This window comes from Bufo bufo, chromosome 2, assembly GCF_905171765.1.
Source record: "Bufo bufo chromosome 2, aBufBuf1.1, whole genome shotgun sequence".
Classification (NCBI taxonomy): Eukaryota; Metazoa; Chordata; class Amphibia; order Anura; family Bufonidae; genus Bufo; species Bufo bufo.
Genome location: NC_053390.1, coordinates 490,548,918 through 490,565,255, shown reverse-complemented (window position 1 = coordinate 490,565,255; position 16,338 = coordinate 490,548,918). Strand labels below are relative to the sequence as shown.

General features: G+C 43.2%; 1 protein-coding gene across 1 annotated transcript in view; it reads left to right on the top strand.

Annotated features, from left to right (window-relative positions):
• LOC120989580 (A disintegrin and metalloproteinase with thrombospondin motifs 10-like) overlaps positions 1 to 16,338 on the top strand; it is a 450,152-nt gene that overhangs the window by 411,787 nt on the left and 22,027 nt on the right. Inside the window, exon 3 of the mRNA XM_040417778.1 lies at positions 2,542 to 2,897. Coding sequence (XP_040273712.1) covers positions 2,542 to 2,897 — 356 coding nt within the window. The remainder of the gene's footprint in view (positions 1 to 2,541; positions 2,898 to 16,338) is intronic.

Below are 16,338 nucleotides of genomic sequence, written 5' to 3'. Positions count from 1 at the left end.
AAAGATCATGTGATAGACCATGTGATGAGCACAGTGATGTCATTAAAGGTCCTATTCCTCAAAGAAGAAGAAAGTGGATTAAGGTGGGTTAATTATTTATTTATTTTTTTAACCCCTCCAGCCCTATTGTACTAAGCATTCTGTATTAGGAATGCTATTATTTTCCCTTATAACCATGTTATAAGGGAAAATAATACAATCTACAGAACACCTAACCCAAACCCGAACTTCTGTGAAGAAGTTCGGGTTTGGGTACCAAACATGGCAATTTTTCTCATGCGCTTGCAAAACGCATTACAATGTTTTGCACTTACGCGGGGAAAATCGCGCATTTTCCCACAACGCACCCGCATCTTATCCGGGCAAAAAACATGAAGCCCGTGTGAAAGAGGCTTAAGGGAGTTTTTTTTCCTTTGAAGGGATCCCCTATTTGTTTTTTATTTCCACTTCAAGGTTTAATAAAATTCCAGACCCTAATTCAGGTGTCAGAGTACCCCGAGGGACAGGAGGGACTGATTCCCCACCAGGCAGCACCCCCTGCCCGAATGTAATCTTGCATCTCTCCCTAAGACGCCTATCAATCCGTACGGCCAAAGACATGGCCGCCTCCAAGGAATCAGGTTTTTCATGAAATGCAAGGGCATCTTTTAATCTCTCAGATAGCCCCTGACAGAACTGACTACGGAGTGCAAGATCATTCACTCCGAGTCAGTTGCCGATCTTCTTAATTCCGCACAATACGACTCAGCAGTACGTTCTCCCTGGCATAAGCTGCGCAACTTAGATTCAGCCATGGAGACCCGGTCAGGGTCATCATAAATCAGACCCAGGGCTCCAAAAAAATTCATCCACCAACCGGAGGGACTGAGAACCGGTCGGCAGAGAAAAAGCCCAGGACTGAGCGTCACCTTTTAACAGAGAAATAATAATCCCAACTCTCTGGTTTTCGTCGCCAGATGAAATCAGACGCAGACGAAAATACAATTTACAGGATTCCCTGAACCGGACAAAGTTATCACTTTCCCCTGGAAAACCTATCAGGGAGAGCGACCTTAGGTTCCAGGCAGACCTGGTTTCCTCCGGCAGCACCAGACGCCAAAGATTTCTGACACTGTGCAACCGAATTGCAGAGGTCAGCTACCTCCAAAAACAATCCCTGCATCCGATCAACCAAAGCATCAATAGTCTCCATTTTGCAAAACATTATGGTCGGCGGGTTATAATGTCATGGTAGTGTCACGGTAGGTAAGATAAGGGAAGGAAACAGGAAACGGCAAAGCAAACAGAACAACTAACTAGGCCCCATAAGCTAGGGAAGAAAGGGGTCACCTCCTAGCAATCCCTAAAAGACTTTCCCAACGCTGCTATGCCCATGTGCATATCTCGATGGTAGATATGCACATGCCCACGTGCCTAAGCTGAAACACACTGGACCAAACCCTCAGCAGTAGGGAAAAGGGAAAGAGACTACCAGCTCCTTCAACCACCGAAGGAGCTAGTATCACTCTAGGGGCTTAGTAAAAACACAAGAAGACACAGAAGGAAAAGGGGAAAAGGACTTTAGATGAGTTGGAGCAGACAATCCACCAAAACCCAGCACACAAACAAGGAAGAACTATAACCCGCAAAGGCTATAGGGAGAGGGATGAATCGAGTCACGTGCAGCAACTCTGACAGATCGTCTCAGAACACCCACAGGGCAGGGCGTGACATAAGATTACCCTAAGGGCAAAGTTAGATGGCGACGGTTTGCACAACACAAAGGGGTAGAGCTACATGGCAACATTTTATATAATGTATTTCAATGGTGTCGCAATATGGCATGAAACATGCACCAACTGTGATGTGACAGCCACAAAGAAATCTGACTTTTTGCAACTGTCACAACATGTTTCATTATGACACCAATGAAATGCATTATTTGAAATGTTGCTGTATAGCCATAACCTAAATCTACCTAATTATTTACCTTTACCCTCTACCTATACTCCCCTATCAAACCTAGATTAGTGGCTTATGTCTGTAATATGCAAGACATCTGCTCTCAGGTTGCAAGCTGCACACAAATTGTCATTCTCTGTTGTTCTAAGCAAAAGGACCTGCTGGAATCCTGCTCCCTATTTGGCTGACAGGCTGTTTGTCAGCCTTTGTGCTAATCAAGGCAAGCCCTTTACCTCCCAGGGTCATGTGATCCTCCATCTTCTTCCTTCCTGCTATTTTCTTCACCAATTTCCAGAGAAAAATTGTGCTGTCACCGTTTTTGTATGATTCGTCTGAAGTGAATTGCAAAACTTCAGGTTTGTTTGGCTGAAGATTTTTTATAAAATTAGTTTTGCTCTTCTCTAATATGTACCACAATAATAGTAGGAGAATGATCTACAATAATTAAACATGTTCCAACCATTAATATGCTTTGGCCCTAAAATCATTTTAGAAGTTGTAATTGTTATTGTGGTTGACGTAGTGCCTTGTAATTCAGCCCAAGTCACTGCATCGTTTGGATGACAACAGCCAGTGAAGTACTCTCCTCTGACCCAGCAGATTTCCTCTCTCATCTGAGTGATTATGAGATCGCCTTCCCTGCCCAGGTGGACCAGAGTGGGAAGTTCCTGACCTATGACCTTCGTCTAGCACCTCCAAGCTTTCACAGGCCTCGGCGAAGTATTTCTTATGAATCTGATGATCAGTTGTACTACCGGTTACAAGCTCAGAGTTCTAGCTTCCTGCTCAACCTTACCCTGCAAACAGATCTACTAGGACAGCACTTCACTGTTGAGTACTGGAAAAGAGGAGGTCTGGATTGGAAGCATGAGCTGTATGAGGACTGTCATTATGTTGGCCACATAGAAGACCAGCAGTTGAGCTCCAAGGTGGCTATTAGCAACTGCAATGGACTGGTGAGAAAATTGTAATCCATAGAACTATAACAAGTTGTGTTTTATTAGTTTTCCTTGATAAAAAATTAAATACACTCATTGACAAAAAAAAATAATGCACCCAGATAGAAACAGTACGGCTTCCAAAGGGCATTTTTAAGCACGATAATACTTGTCTACACACTGCAGTTTGCACACTTCCTTAGGCTGCCTAGTCATCAGATTTATCGCAAATCGAGCATTTATGGTACCAGGAGGCCATCTTTTGCAACCTATGAGAGTCCAGGATCTACAGGCACAGCTTGTGGCCAAAATATGTGAGCAAATATGCCACAGGATACCATACGGAACCTGTATGCACGTGCCCAACCGTATCTAATCTTGTTGCCAGGTTAGAGGAAGCCCAACAAGGGCTGGAATCCAAATGGAATAAGCCATGCGTGGTTGTGAACTGTAGAGATGTTGTCCATAGTGCAGCTTGAAGTGTAGATCAAGAGGTTTTAATACAGAAAGGAGTAGAAATAGTCTTGGTAAGATGGTTCTGAGGAGCATGAGACTGGAATAAGTTACTATATTCAAGCAATGATTGAATTGCCACATGGATAAAAATAGGCCTGAACATGAAATAAGATAGCTTCCAATCAGCACACAATGGCCATCTTTGTTAAGGGCAAATCTGAGGGCAAACATAGCAGCATCCAGTGGTGAAGAGTTGAAGTGCAACACAATAGTTCAGAGTGAGGGAAACAGCAGCCACTAGTGGATAATTAGAAATATACATCAGGATCCTGACGGCACTAGAGCCTCCTCTCAGTTGTACAGTTTTCTCCAATAAAATTGTTCTTTCTCTCTAATATTGTAATCACTTACATTTATTATCATTACATTCACACATATAAGTTTCTTTCAATTCCATCAACTCCTTATTGGTACATTACTTGGTGCGTTATTTTGAATTTTTTTTGAGTGTATCTTTATATAACTACTAAGGCTACTTTCACACCAGCATTTTCCATTTCCGCTATTGAGATCCATCATAGGGTCTCAATAGCGGAGGAAAACACTTCAGTTTTGTCCCCATTCATTGTCAATGGGGACAAAACTGAACAGAAGGGAAAGGAGTGCACCAGAATGCATTCCATTCCGTTTCATTGTGTTCCGACACAAAAGAAAACGGATCCGCCCCCCATTGACTTACAATGGTTTTAGAGACAGATCCGTCATTGCTATGTTAAAGATAATACAACCAGATCCGTTCATAATGGATGCAGATGATTGTATTATCATGACAGAAGCGTTTTTGCTGATCCATGACAGATCCAGCAAAAACGCTGGTGTGAAAGTAGTCTAAGATGTCATTCATACTTCTATATATTGTTAAATTGCTTAGTGGAATAAGACAGATTTGCCTGACACTAATGGACCCTAGTATAGAGAAAGAGTAATAATGGAGCGTTAGTACAGGAGAACCTTTCTCGTTGGAAAGAACCCCCGGAGGTCACATGCGGGGTGCCACAGGAGCAAAGACTAGTGTAAAAATATTATATTAAATTGGGCCTATATATACTGTTCACAAATAAAAGATAAGAGCAGTAAGGCAGCCGTTGGTGGCTTATTGAAGGGCACCCTAAGGTTGCTCTTCAGAATATGTAAATCAGGACAAGAAAAAACAACAAAAAAACACCTCTAAAGGTGCCTATAGCCGCCTATTCACTATACTATTGTCCCAAGAAGTTGTGTTGTCAACAATATCATTAATAAAAATAGTGGCGACATAAAAGATTAGTCAGTGTAGTTGGATGATATTTCAAATAAAATAGAGAACTGAGGAAGAGGTTAAAGAGATAAAGCTCAAGACACTCTTTGACTCTACCTCCCCCCCAGGGTCACTTGTAGTATCTCAGGAACAAACACGGCAATTTCATATGGTAACTTCTTGTGGTTCCTTTTATTAGTATCTCAGTCGGGCTCAATGCATTTCGGGGTAAATAACCCCTTCTTCAGGAGCAGTCTTACAATAAAAATTGACAAACGAACATATACAATACCTCACCTCCATGGGTCTTTTAAAGTCAACCTCATCAAGGGGTAGTCACATGGTAAAAACATCACTTCCGGTTTTCAGGGGTGTGCAGAAATTAAATAACTCGCCTCTTGTATATATATATATATATATAGTTGCCTATTACGGTTCATCTATTTGAAACATTGGTGGTTCAGTGTCTGGGGCGCCATCGGTGCCGACAGCATTTAGTACATGGGCCGAAGGAGCGGGACTAGGAGGCACTTCCAGTCCCGCTCGCTGTGGAACGCACGCGGCTTCCTGATGGAGCCTGCAGTTCCCCAGTGGAACGCATAATCACTTCCGGTGACCGGTCCTCTGTGGAACGCAGAAGGAGGTAGATCTTTTAAATGTGGACATCCTCTCTCGGAAAATAGTTATTAATTCGGACATACACTCACCTAAAGAATTATTAGGAACACCTGTTCTATTTCTCATTAATGCAATTATCTAGTCAACCAATCACATGTCAGTTTCTTCAATGCATTTAGGGGTGTGGTCCTGGTCAAGACAATCTCCTGAACTCCAAACTGAATGTCAGAATGGGAAAGAAAGGTGATTTAAGCAATTTTGAGCGTGGCATGGTTGTTGGTGCCAGACGGGCCAGTCTGAGTATTTCACAATCTGCTCAGTTACTGGGATTTTCACGCACAACCATTTCTAGGGTTTACAAAGAATGGTGTGAAAAGGGAAAAACATCCAGTATGCGGCAGTCCTGTGGGCAAAAATGCCTTGTGGATGCTAGAGGTCAGAGGAGAATGGGCCGACTGATTCAAGCTGATAGAAGAGCAACGTTGACTGAAATAACCACTCGTTACAACCGAGGTATGCAGCAAAGCATTTGTGAAGCCACAACACGCACAACCTTGAGGTGGATGGGCTACAACAGCAGAAGACCCCACCGGGTACCACTCATCTCCACTACAAATAGGAAAAAGAGGCTACAATTTGCACGAGCTCACCAAAATTGGACTGTTGAAGACTGGAAAAATGTTGCCTGGTCTGAGTCTCGATTTCTGTTGAGACATTCAAATGGTAGAGTCCGAATTTGGCATAAACAGAATGAGAACATGTATCCATCCTCTGATGGCTACTTCCAGCAGGATAATGCACCATGTCACAAAGCTCGAATCATTTCAAATTGGTTTCTTGAACATGACAATGAGATCACTGTACTAAAATGGCCCCCACAGTCACCAGATCTCAACCCAATAGAGCATCTTTGGGATGTGGTGGAACGGGAGCTTCGTGCCCTGGATGTGCATCCCTCAAATCTCCATGAACTGCAAGATGCTATCCTATCAATATGGGCCAAAATTTCTAAAGAATGCTATCAGCACCTTGTTGAATCAATGCCACGTAGAATTAAGGCAGTTCTGAACCCAAAAGGGGGTCCAACACCGTATTAGTATGGTGTTCCTAATAATTCTTTAGGTGAGTGTATAACGAAGGGGTAAAACAATCTATAATCATATAGTGAGGGGTATGGAAACTGTTAAAAATCTAAATCATGAATCTAAAATTGAAAGCCGGGTTGCCATGGTTACAAGGGATAGTGGCTATGTATAAAGGGCACATATAGGTGTACATAAATAATATAAAAGTGTGATTCCACATATACAAATCCCCAAGGGTATATAACAGCATGTGCAGGCACACATATAGACATGTGTGCATATACCTACAGTGCTGCTCATAATTATTCATACCCCTGGCAAATTTTGACTTAAAGTTACTTTTATTCAACCAGCAAGTAATTTTTTGACGAGAAATGACATAGGTGTCTCCCAAAAGATAATAAGACGATGTACAAGAGGCATTATTGTTGAAAAAAAAAAAATATTTCTCAGCTTTTATTTACATTTGAGCAAAAAATACAAGATGTTCCGCACTGTGGAAAATCTCAGAGGATGTGGTCGAAAGCCAAAAGTGACACGTGTGTTGGCCAGGAGGATAGTTAGAGAGGTGAAAAGAATCCAAGGATCACCACCAAGGCCATCCTGGTGAATCTGGGCTCTGCTGGTGGCAATATCTCAAGGCAGACAATCCAACGGACACTGCACACTGCTGGGTTCCACAGATGGAGACCAGGCACACAAAAGCTCGCTTGGCCTTTGCAAAAGCTCATGTGGACAAAGAAGAAGACTTCTGGTCTTCTGTGTTATGGTCAGATGAAACAGAAAATTTAATTGTTTGGTCACAATGATGTTTCCTTTGGCGTAAAAAAGGAGAAGCCTTCAACCCAAAGAACACCATCCCCACTGTCAAACATGGTGGTGGGAACATAATGCTTTGGGGGGGAGGGGGGGGGGGGTTCAGCCAATGGACCAGGGAACCTAATCACAGTAAACAGCACCATGAAAAAAGAGCAATACATGAGGATTCTCAATGACATCAGGCAGTCTGCAGAGAAACTTGGCCTTGGGCACCAGTGGACATTTCAGCATAACACACAGCAAAAGTGGTGAAGAAATAGTTAGCACACAACAACATTAACGTTTTGGAGTGGCCCAGCCAGAGTCCAGACTTGAATCCAATTGAGAATCTGTGGAGGGAGCTAAAGATCAGGGTGATGGCAAGAATACCCTCCAACCTGAAAGATTTGGAGCTAATTGCTAAAGATGAATGGGCAAAAATACCTGTGGAGACATGCAAAAAGCTGGTCTGCAATTATAGGAAGCGTTTGATTGCTGTAATAGCCAATAAAGCCTTTTCTATTGATTATTGAGAAGGGTATGAATAATTTTGGACTGGACACTTTTTGCTGTAATGTACAAACCGGATTCCAAAAAAGTTGGGACACTATACAAATCGTGAATAAAAACTGAATGCAATGATGTGGAGGTGCCAACTTCTAATATTTTATTCAGAATAGAACATAAATCACGGAACAAAAGTTTAAACTGAGAAAATGTACCATTTTAAGGGAAAAATATGTTGAATCAGAATTTCATGGTGTCAACAAATCCCTAAAAAGTTGGGACAAGGCCATTTTCACCACTGTGTGGCATCTCCCCTTCTTCTTACAACACTCAACAGACGTCTGGGGACCGAGGAGACCAGTTTCTCAAGTTTAGAAATAGGAATGCTCTCCCATTCTTGTCTAATACAGGCCTCTAACTGTTCAATCGTCTTGGGCCTTCTTTGTTGCACCTTCCTCTTTATGATGCGCCAAATGTTCTCTATAGGTGAAAGATCTGGACTGCAGACTGGCCATTTCAGTACCCGGATCCTTCTCCTACGCAGCCATGATGTTGTGATTGATGCAGAATGTGGTCTGGCATTATCTTGTTGAAAAATGCAGGGTCTTCCCTGAAAGAGATGACGTCTGGATGGAAGCATATGTTGTTCTAGAACCTGAATATATTTTTCTGCATTGATGGTGCCTTTCCAGACATGCAAGCTGCCCATGCCACACACACTCATGCAACCCCATACCATCAGAGATGCAGGCTTCTGAACTGAGCGTTGATAACAACTTGGGTTGTCCTTGTCCTCTTTGGTCCGGATGACATGGCGTCCCAGATTTCCAAAAAGAACTTTGAATCGTGACTCGTCTGACCACAGAACAGTCTTCCATTTTGCCACACTCCATTTTAAATGATCCCTGGCCCAGTGAAAACGCCTGAGCTTGTGGATCTTGCTTAGAAATGGCTTCTTCTTTGCACTGTAGAGTTTCAGCTGGCAACGGCGGATGGCACGGTGGATTGTGTTCACTGACAATGGTTTCTGGAAGTATTCCTGAGCCCATTCTGTGATTTCCTTTACAGTAGCATTCCTGTTTGTGGTGCAGTGTCGTTTAAGGGCCCGGAGATCACGGACATCCAGTATGGTTTTACGGCCTTGACCCTTACGCACAGAGATTGTTCCAGATTCTCTGAATCTTCGGATGATGTTATGCACAGTTGATGATGATATATGCAAAGTCTTTGCAATTTTTCGCTGGGTAACACCGTTCTGATATTGCTCCACTATCTTTCTGCGCAACATTGTGGGAATTGGTGATCCTCTACCCATCTTGGCTTCTGAGAGACACTGCCACTCTGAGAAGCTCTTTTTATACCCAATCATGTTGCCAATTGACCTAATTAGTGTTAATTGGTCTTCCAGCTCTTCGTTATGCTCAAATTTACTTTTTCCAGCCTCTTATCGCTACTTGTCCCAACTTTTTTGGGATTTGTTGACACCGTGAAAATTGGAATCAACGTATTTTTCCTTAAAAATGATACATTTACTCAGATTAAACATTTGATCTGTCATCTACATTCTATTACAAATAAAATATTGACATTTGCCATCTCCACATCATTGCATTCAGTTTTTATTCACAATTTGTTTAGTGTCCCAACTTTTTTGGAATCCGGTTTGTAAATAAAAGCCTAGATTTTTTTCCCCCCACAATAATGGCTCTTGTACATCGTCTTATTATCTTTTGGGAGACACCCATGTCATTTCCCATGAAAAAAATTACTTGCTGGTTGAATAAAAGTAACTTTAAGTCAAAATTTGCCAGGGGTATGAATAATTATGGGCAGCACTGTATGTGTACCACCCAGGTTATTCATTAAAAATCATAACGGATACATGTGAATATACATGTATCCATACATGTCACAGGAGGTGTAGATTAAAAATTATTTCGCACAAAATTCATCAACGCATGTCTATACACATGCGTCCATATCCATAAAAATAATTGCTAGGTCTATTCCATAATAAAAAACTAGGTCTAAGACATCATAAAATACATGTACCAATGTGGCTCACACCGGAATACACCAGAAAGAAACCTGATAAATACATACACACTCTCATCAGTATCACCGTGGGCCTTCCTATGGTACATCAATCTAAATAAAATATTTATACGACGCACTCTCACAGAGTACAAATATGTCCTTATTGGTAGCCCTTAACTTAATATAAAACACATAAAAAGCATACAGAACATCTAAAATATAAATATGATATATAGTGCATATAAAAGATGTATACGTAAGAATATAGTGAATCTAGGAAGCCTTTCGCGCAAACTCCCATTAGAGTGGCCCTGATTACTTGCTCGTCACGGACTATTGGTTTAATACATCTTGGGGGATTCTTCTGGTACAAGAGGAGTATCGTTCTTTTAAATAGCTGATTATATAAAATTGTTAATTATATAAAATTAAATAAGTTTATCCATGGTTTCCCAAATAGGAGGCAAAGCACTGATACAAAACAAAAATACAACATCATTTTACAAGCTCTGATTCCCGACGCATGTGGCAGGGTATCAAGTCCATTACAAATTATAAGAGCAACACCTGTTCTATCAACACTGGAAATTCTTTCTCTCTTGATGACCTAAATCATTTTTTTGCACTATTTGACAAAGACAATGAGCTGCCTATCATCAAATTAGCCCAGCAAGAGGCTCCATCATGTTCCCTGATGCTGAGCGCACATGAGGTAGAATGGGCCTTAAACCACATTAATCCCCACAAAGCAGCTGGCCCTGATGAAGTTCCTGGAAAAGTCCTAAAAAACTGTGCTAAACAGCTGCAAACAGTGTTTACCAGTATGTTTAACAGCTCACTAGAGCAGGCCATTGTCCCCACTTGCCTGAAGTCCTCCACAATTGTCCCAATTCCAAAACAGGCAGGGGTGAAGACCTTAAGTGATTATCGCCCGGTGGCTCTCACTCCTATTGCTATGAAGTGCTTTGAACAACTTGTCCTCAGGCGCATGAAGAGCAAGATCTGCACCTCCGTGGACCAATACTAGTTTGCTTACAGAGCACATAGGTCAACTGAGGATGCTGTCTCACTTACCCTTCACACTGCGCTGTCACACCTGGAGCAGAGAGACAGCTATGTGCGGATGCTGTTCATTGATTACAGCTCGGCCTTTAACACCATCCCTCCCAACAAATTGGCCAACGAAACTGAACAACTTGGGTCTCAGCTCACACCTGTGCAACTGGATACTGGATTTTCTTACAAAAAGACCACAAATCGTACGCATGGGCAAGCACTTTTCTTCATCCTTAACACTAAACACTGGAAGGCTGTGTGTTGAGCCCTCTCCTTTACTCCCTCTTCACAAATGACTGTAAACCTATTCACAATACTAATACCATTATAAAATTTGCAGATGACACGACCGTGATAGGCCTAATCTCCAACAATGATGAAACAGCCTATAGGAAAGAGGTTGAGAACCTAGAGAGATGGAGTAAGAACAACAACCTCATACTCAATACCAAGAAAACAAAGGAGCTAATTCTGGATTTTAGGAAGAAGAAACAAAATGAACACCATCCCATTAGCATTAATGGTGGAAACGTGGAGATAGTTCAAAGTTTCAGATTCTTGGGAGTTCATATTAGTCAGGACCTGTCATGGATAAAAAACACAACAGAAATTACCAAAAAAGGCCTTCAGAGGCTTTATTTTCTGAGGAGTCTGAAGAAAGCACAACTCCCAAAACAGCTGCTAGTCTATTTTTACAGGTGCACCATAGAATCTGTTATCACATACTGCATTACAGTGTGGTACTCCGGCTGCTCTTCTGAGGACAAGAAGACCCTCGAGCGCATCATCAGAATGGCTGGCAGAATCACTGGTACTCGGTTACCATCACTGGATGACATCTTCACTGCTCGCTGCAGCAACAGGGCAAAAATGATCTGCGGGGATCCAACTCACCCCGGCCACAGCCTTTTCATTCCACTACCCTCTGGTAGGCCTCTTAGAGCCCTACATGCCCGCACCACTAGGCTGAAGAACAGCTTTTACCCCAAAACAATCAGTCTCCTAAATGCTCTGAGATTATTGCCCCTTCCTAGGATAGAAACTACCTCAGACTGAAAGTGACTGCTGCATTCATGAACCCATGATGATCTCTTGTCTGCAGTGGTGTCTGATCAGTGTGTATACAGGGAGTGCAGAATTATTAGGCAAGTTGTATTTTTGAGGATTAATTTTATTATTGAACAACAACCATGTTCTCAATGAACCCAAAAAACTCATTAATATCAAAGCTGAATATTTTTGGAAGTAGTTTTTAGTTTGTTTTTAGTTTTAGCTATTTTAGGGGGATATCTGTGTGTGCAGGTGACTATTACTGTGCATAATTATTAGGCAACTTAACAAAAAACAAATATATACCCATTTCAATTATTTATTTTTACCAGTGAAACCAATATAACATCCCAACATTCACAAATATACATTTCTGACATTCAAAAACAAAACAAAAACAAATCAGTGACCAATATAGCCACATTTCTTTGCAAGGACACTCAAAAGCCTGCCATCCATGGATTCTGTCAGTGTTTTGATCTGTTCACCATCAACATTGCGTGCAGCAGCAACCACAGCCTCCCAGACACTGTTCAGAGAGGTGTACTGTTTTCCCTCCTTGTAAATCTCACATTTGATGACTGACCACAGGTTCTCAATGGGGTTCAGATCAGGTGAACAAGGAGGCCATGTCATTAGATTTTCTTCTTTTATACCCTTTCTTGCCAGCCACGCTGTGGAGTACTTGGACGCGTGTGATGGAGCATTGTCCTTCATGATAATCATGTTTTTCTTGAAGGATGCAGACTTCTTCCTGTACCACTGCTAGAAGAAGGTGTCTTCCAGAAACTGGCAGTAGGACTGGGAGTTGAGCTTGACTCCATCCTCAACCCGAAAAGGCCCCACAAGCTCCTCTTTGATGATACCAGCCCAAACCAGTACTCCACCTCCACCTTGCTGGCGTCTGAGTCGGACTGGAGCTCTCTGCCCTTTACCAATCCAGCCACGGGCCCATCCATCTGGCCCATCAAGACTCACTCTCATTTCATCAGTCCATAAAACCTTAGAAAAATCAGTCTTGACGTTTCAGCTTGTGTGTCTTGTTCAGTGGTGGTCGTCTTTCAGCCTTTCTTACCTTGGCCATGTCTCTGAGTATTGCACACCTTGTGCTTTTGGGCACTCCAGTGATGTTGCAGCTCTGAAATATGGCCAAACTGGTGGCAAGTGGCATCTTGGCAGCTGCACGCTTGACTTTTCTCAGTTCATGGGCAGTTATTTTGCGCCTTGGTTTTTCCACACGCTTCTTGCGACCCTGTTGACTATTTTGAATGAAACGCTTGATTGTTCGATGATCACGCTTCAGAAGCTTTGCAATTTTAAGAGTGCTGCATCCCTCTGCAAGATATCTCACTATTTTTGACTTTTCTGAGCCTGTCAAGTCCTTCTTTTGACCCATTTTGCCAAAGGAAAGGAAGTTGCCTAATAATTATGCACACCTAATATAGGGTGTTGATGTCATTAGACCACACCCCTTCTCATTACAGAGATGCACATCACCTAATATGCTTAATTGGTAGTAGGCTTTCGAGCCTATACAGCTTGGAGTAAGACAACATGCATAAAGAGGATGATGTGGTCAAAATACTCATTTGCCTAATAATTCTGCACGCAGTGTATATACTCATAAGCACTTCCTACTTTGTTCTTGCTATATATATGCTGTGAACTGTGAATAGTAATGCTTTCTAGTGCAATGTTTTTTTTTTTTTCTAGTGTAATGCTTTAATTTAAATGTCAGTTCTTGTTCCACTGTCCATGGCATCTAGGATTGCTCCAAACAACATTTCATTGTATTGTACATTGTATTACATTGTATTGTACAGTGACAATAAAGGCATCTTATCTATCTTATATAAAATTGTTAATTATATGGATTAAGAGTTAGTGTACTCTAAAGACTCGTTGAGACCAAACGGGCATAGGGTGTTCAATCGATAGATCCAATACATCTTTCTGGCAGAGTAATTGGTATGATTGGGGGATATGTTCGATGGGAGTTACTCTAAGGCCTCATGCACACGACCGTATTTTTTCACCGTCCGCAAAACGGGGTTCCGTTGGTCTGTGATCCGTGACCGTTTTTTTGTCCGTGGGTCTTCCTTGATTTTTGGAGGATCCACGGACATGAAAAAAAAGTTGTTTTGGTGTCCGCCTGGCCGTGCGGAGCCAAACGGATCCGTCCTGAATTACAATGCAAGTCAATGGGGACGGATCCGTTTGACGTTGACACAATATGGTGCCATTTAAAAAGGATCCGTCCCCCATTGACTTTCAATGTAAAGTCAGAAGACCCTATTATACCATCGGATCAGTGTTTTCTCCAATCCGATGGTATATTTTAACTTGAAGCGTCCCCATCACCATGGGAACGCCTCTATGTCGGATATGAGTTAGATCTTAAAACTCATATCCGACAGTATATTCTAACACAGAGACGTTCCCATAGTGATGGGGACGCTTCTAGTTAGAATATACTAGGAACTGTGTACATGACTGCTGCCTGGCAGCACCCGATCTCTTACAGGGGGCTGTGATCTGCACAATTAACCCCTCAGGTGCTGCACCTGAGGGGTTAATTGTGCATATCATAGCCCCCTGTAAGAGATCAGGGGCTGCCAGGCAGCAGGGGGCAGACCCCCCTCCCTCCCCAGTTTGAATATCATTGGTGGCCAGTGTGCGGCCCCCCCTCCCTCCCTCTATTGTATTATCATTGGTGGCCAGGGTGCGGCCCCCTCCCTCCCTACCTCTATTGTATTATCATTGGTGGCCAGTGTGCGGCCTCCCCCGTCCCCCCCTCCCTCCCTCTATTGTAATATCATTGGTGGCCAGTGTGCGGCCTCCCCCGGCCCCCCCTCCCTCCCTTTATTGTATTATCATTGGTGGTCCTCCTCACGAAGCCTACGTGGCGGAACACGTGTTGAGGTCGAAGCAGTGGGGGAACTGTGTCACCATTTTTCAGCAGCAACATGGGTAGGTAACATGGTATCTGTATTAGGGTGGGACTAGTGACTTACAGTTATTGTTATATGCCATCTTTATGAGTAGTATTGCACCGTCCAATTATACCCTACAGCATCCATTGCTTGGACGCTGTGAATAAGAGCTAGGTAGTTGTTCAACACTAGGGGACAGCAATTGCATCCGCAACTACTCCAATGTTCACAGCTTCTGTTTATTGTCTGTTACCTGCTGTATATGGTCACATTATCCCCCATTGTGATTCTCCACATTGCAGAGCCCTTTTGTGGCCCAGTCTCCATGTTCTGTCCCTTTTGAGTCTCACCTGTAATGTTCATGTGATTTATAATAAATAAAATGAGATTTTTTTACCTTGTTAAATACTTGCTCTTTTTTTGTACAAGTTGCAGTAAGTTGGTGAGTGAGGTTCGGTTTTTGGGTTATTGTAGGCTCTAACTATATATTTTAGCCAATCACATGCATTTACAGTATTGAAACCCTCCCAGCAATTATACACAAAATCCCCTTCCCTCTGTCTGTAACGCAATCAACAAAATACAATGAGCATTGTCTGAGACGCAATTAACTAACACACTGGCATTGTCTGAGACGCAATCCACAAAATACAATTACCAAACGTAATGGGCTAACTTAATCACTACCAGACAGAAAACACACATTTTTCCCAACACACAGAAAACACCTCAAAACCCCACACATCCCCATAATGTATACATCCATGGATAGCTCTGATCTGAATGAACAACATATCCAAAAATCACCCAGATCCGAGCAGGGGTTCCCGAATTCCATGGAAGTCACATTTGGCCGGCCGCAAGCATGGCTTTCCTGCCCAAAACAGTTCCACAGATTTAAGCTGTGCGGCCGGTCTGTCTTCTCCTTCAAAGTTAGTATGGGCCATAATCCTGGGGCAGGAGGCTGGCAAACAGCCCCCTCCAAAACACTGTGGCGAGGTTGGTTTCGCCACACATCTCCCCCTCCCAGGGAAGACTAACCAGATACCTGACCTCACGCCGGTCAGTACGTGAGTTAGTCTGGCAATCCACCCACAACCCAATACTGGACCTGTTGAATTTTGGGGCCTGACTCTGTTCTGTATGTCCCCAGCTGTTGAGTGGGCATCTGCTACTCCTTGCTTCCTTGTGGTTCGCTAGCTTGGAGCTGTAGGTACTTGGTGGGCAGAGGCCAACTGCGCTCTGCCCAGATGCCAGCTCTTCCGCTCGGGTAGCCAGTGGGGAGTCAGCCTCTGGACAAGAGGATAGGGGAGAGCAGAGGCCGACTGCGCTCTGCCCAGATGCCAGCTCTTCCGCTGGGGTAGCCTGTGGGAAGTCCGGCTCTGGAGAAGAGGATAGGGAGGGCAGAGGCCGACTACCCTCTGCCCAGATGCCAGCTCTTCCGCTGGGATGGGGGTCAGGGAATCCTGCCCCCAGGACCTTGTTGCGGATCAGCTGTGGAGAGGAGGGATCGTTTACCTCCTCATCCTGGCATTCTTGCAGGGTAGGTGGGGGATCCGTACCAGCCGTCCAGCATCCCGGTAGGCCTGGTGTAGAGACTGCGGTCCCATCTGCACCATCGG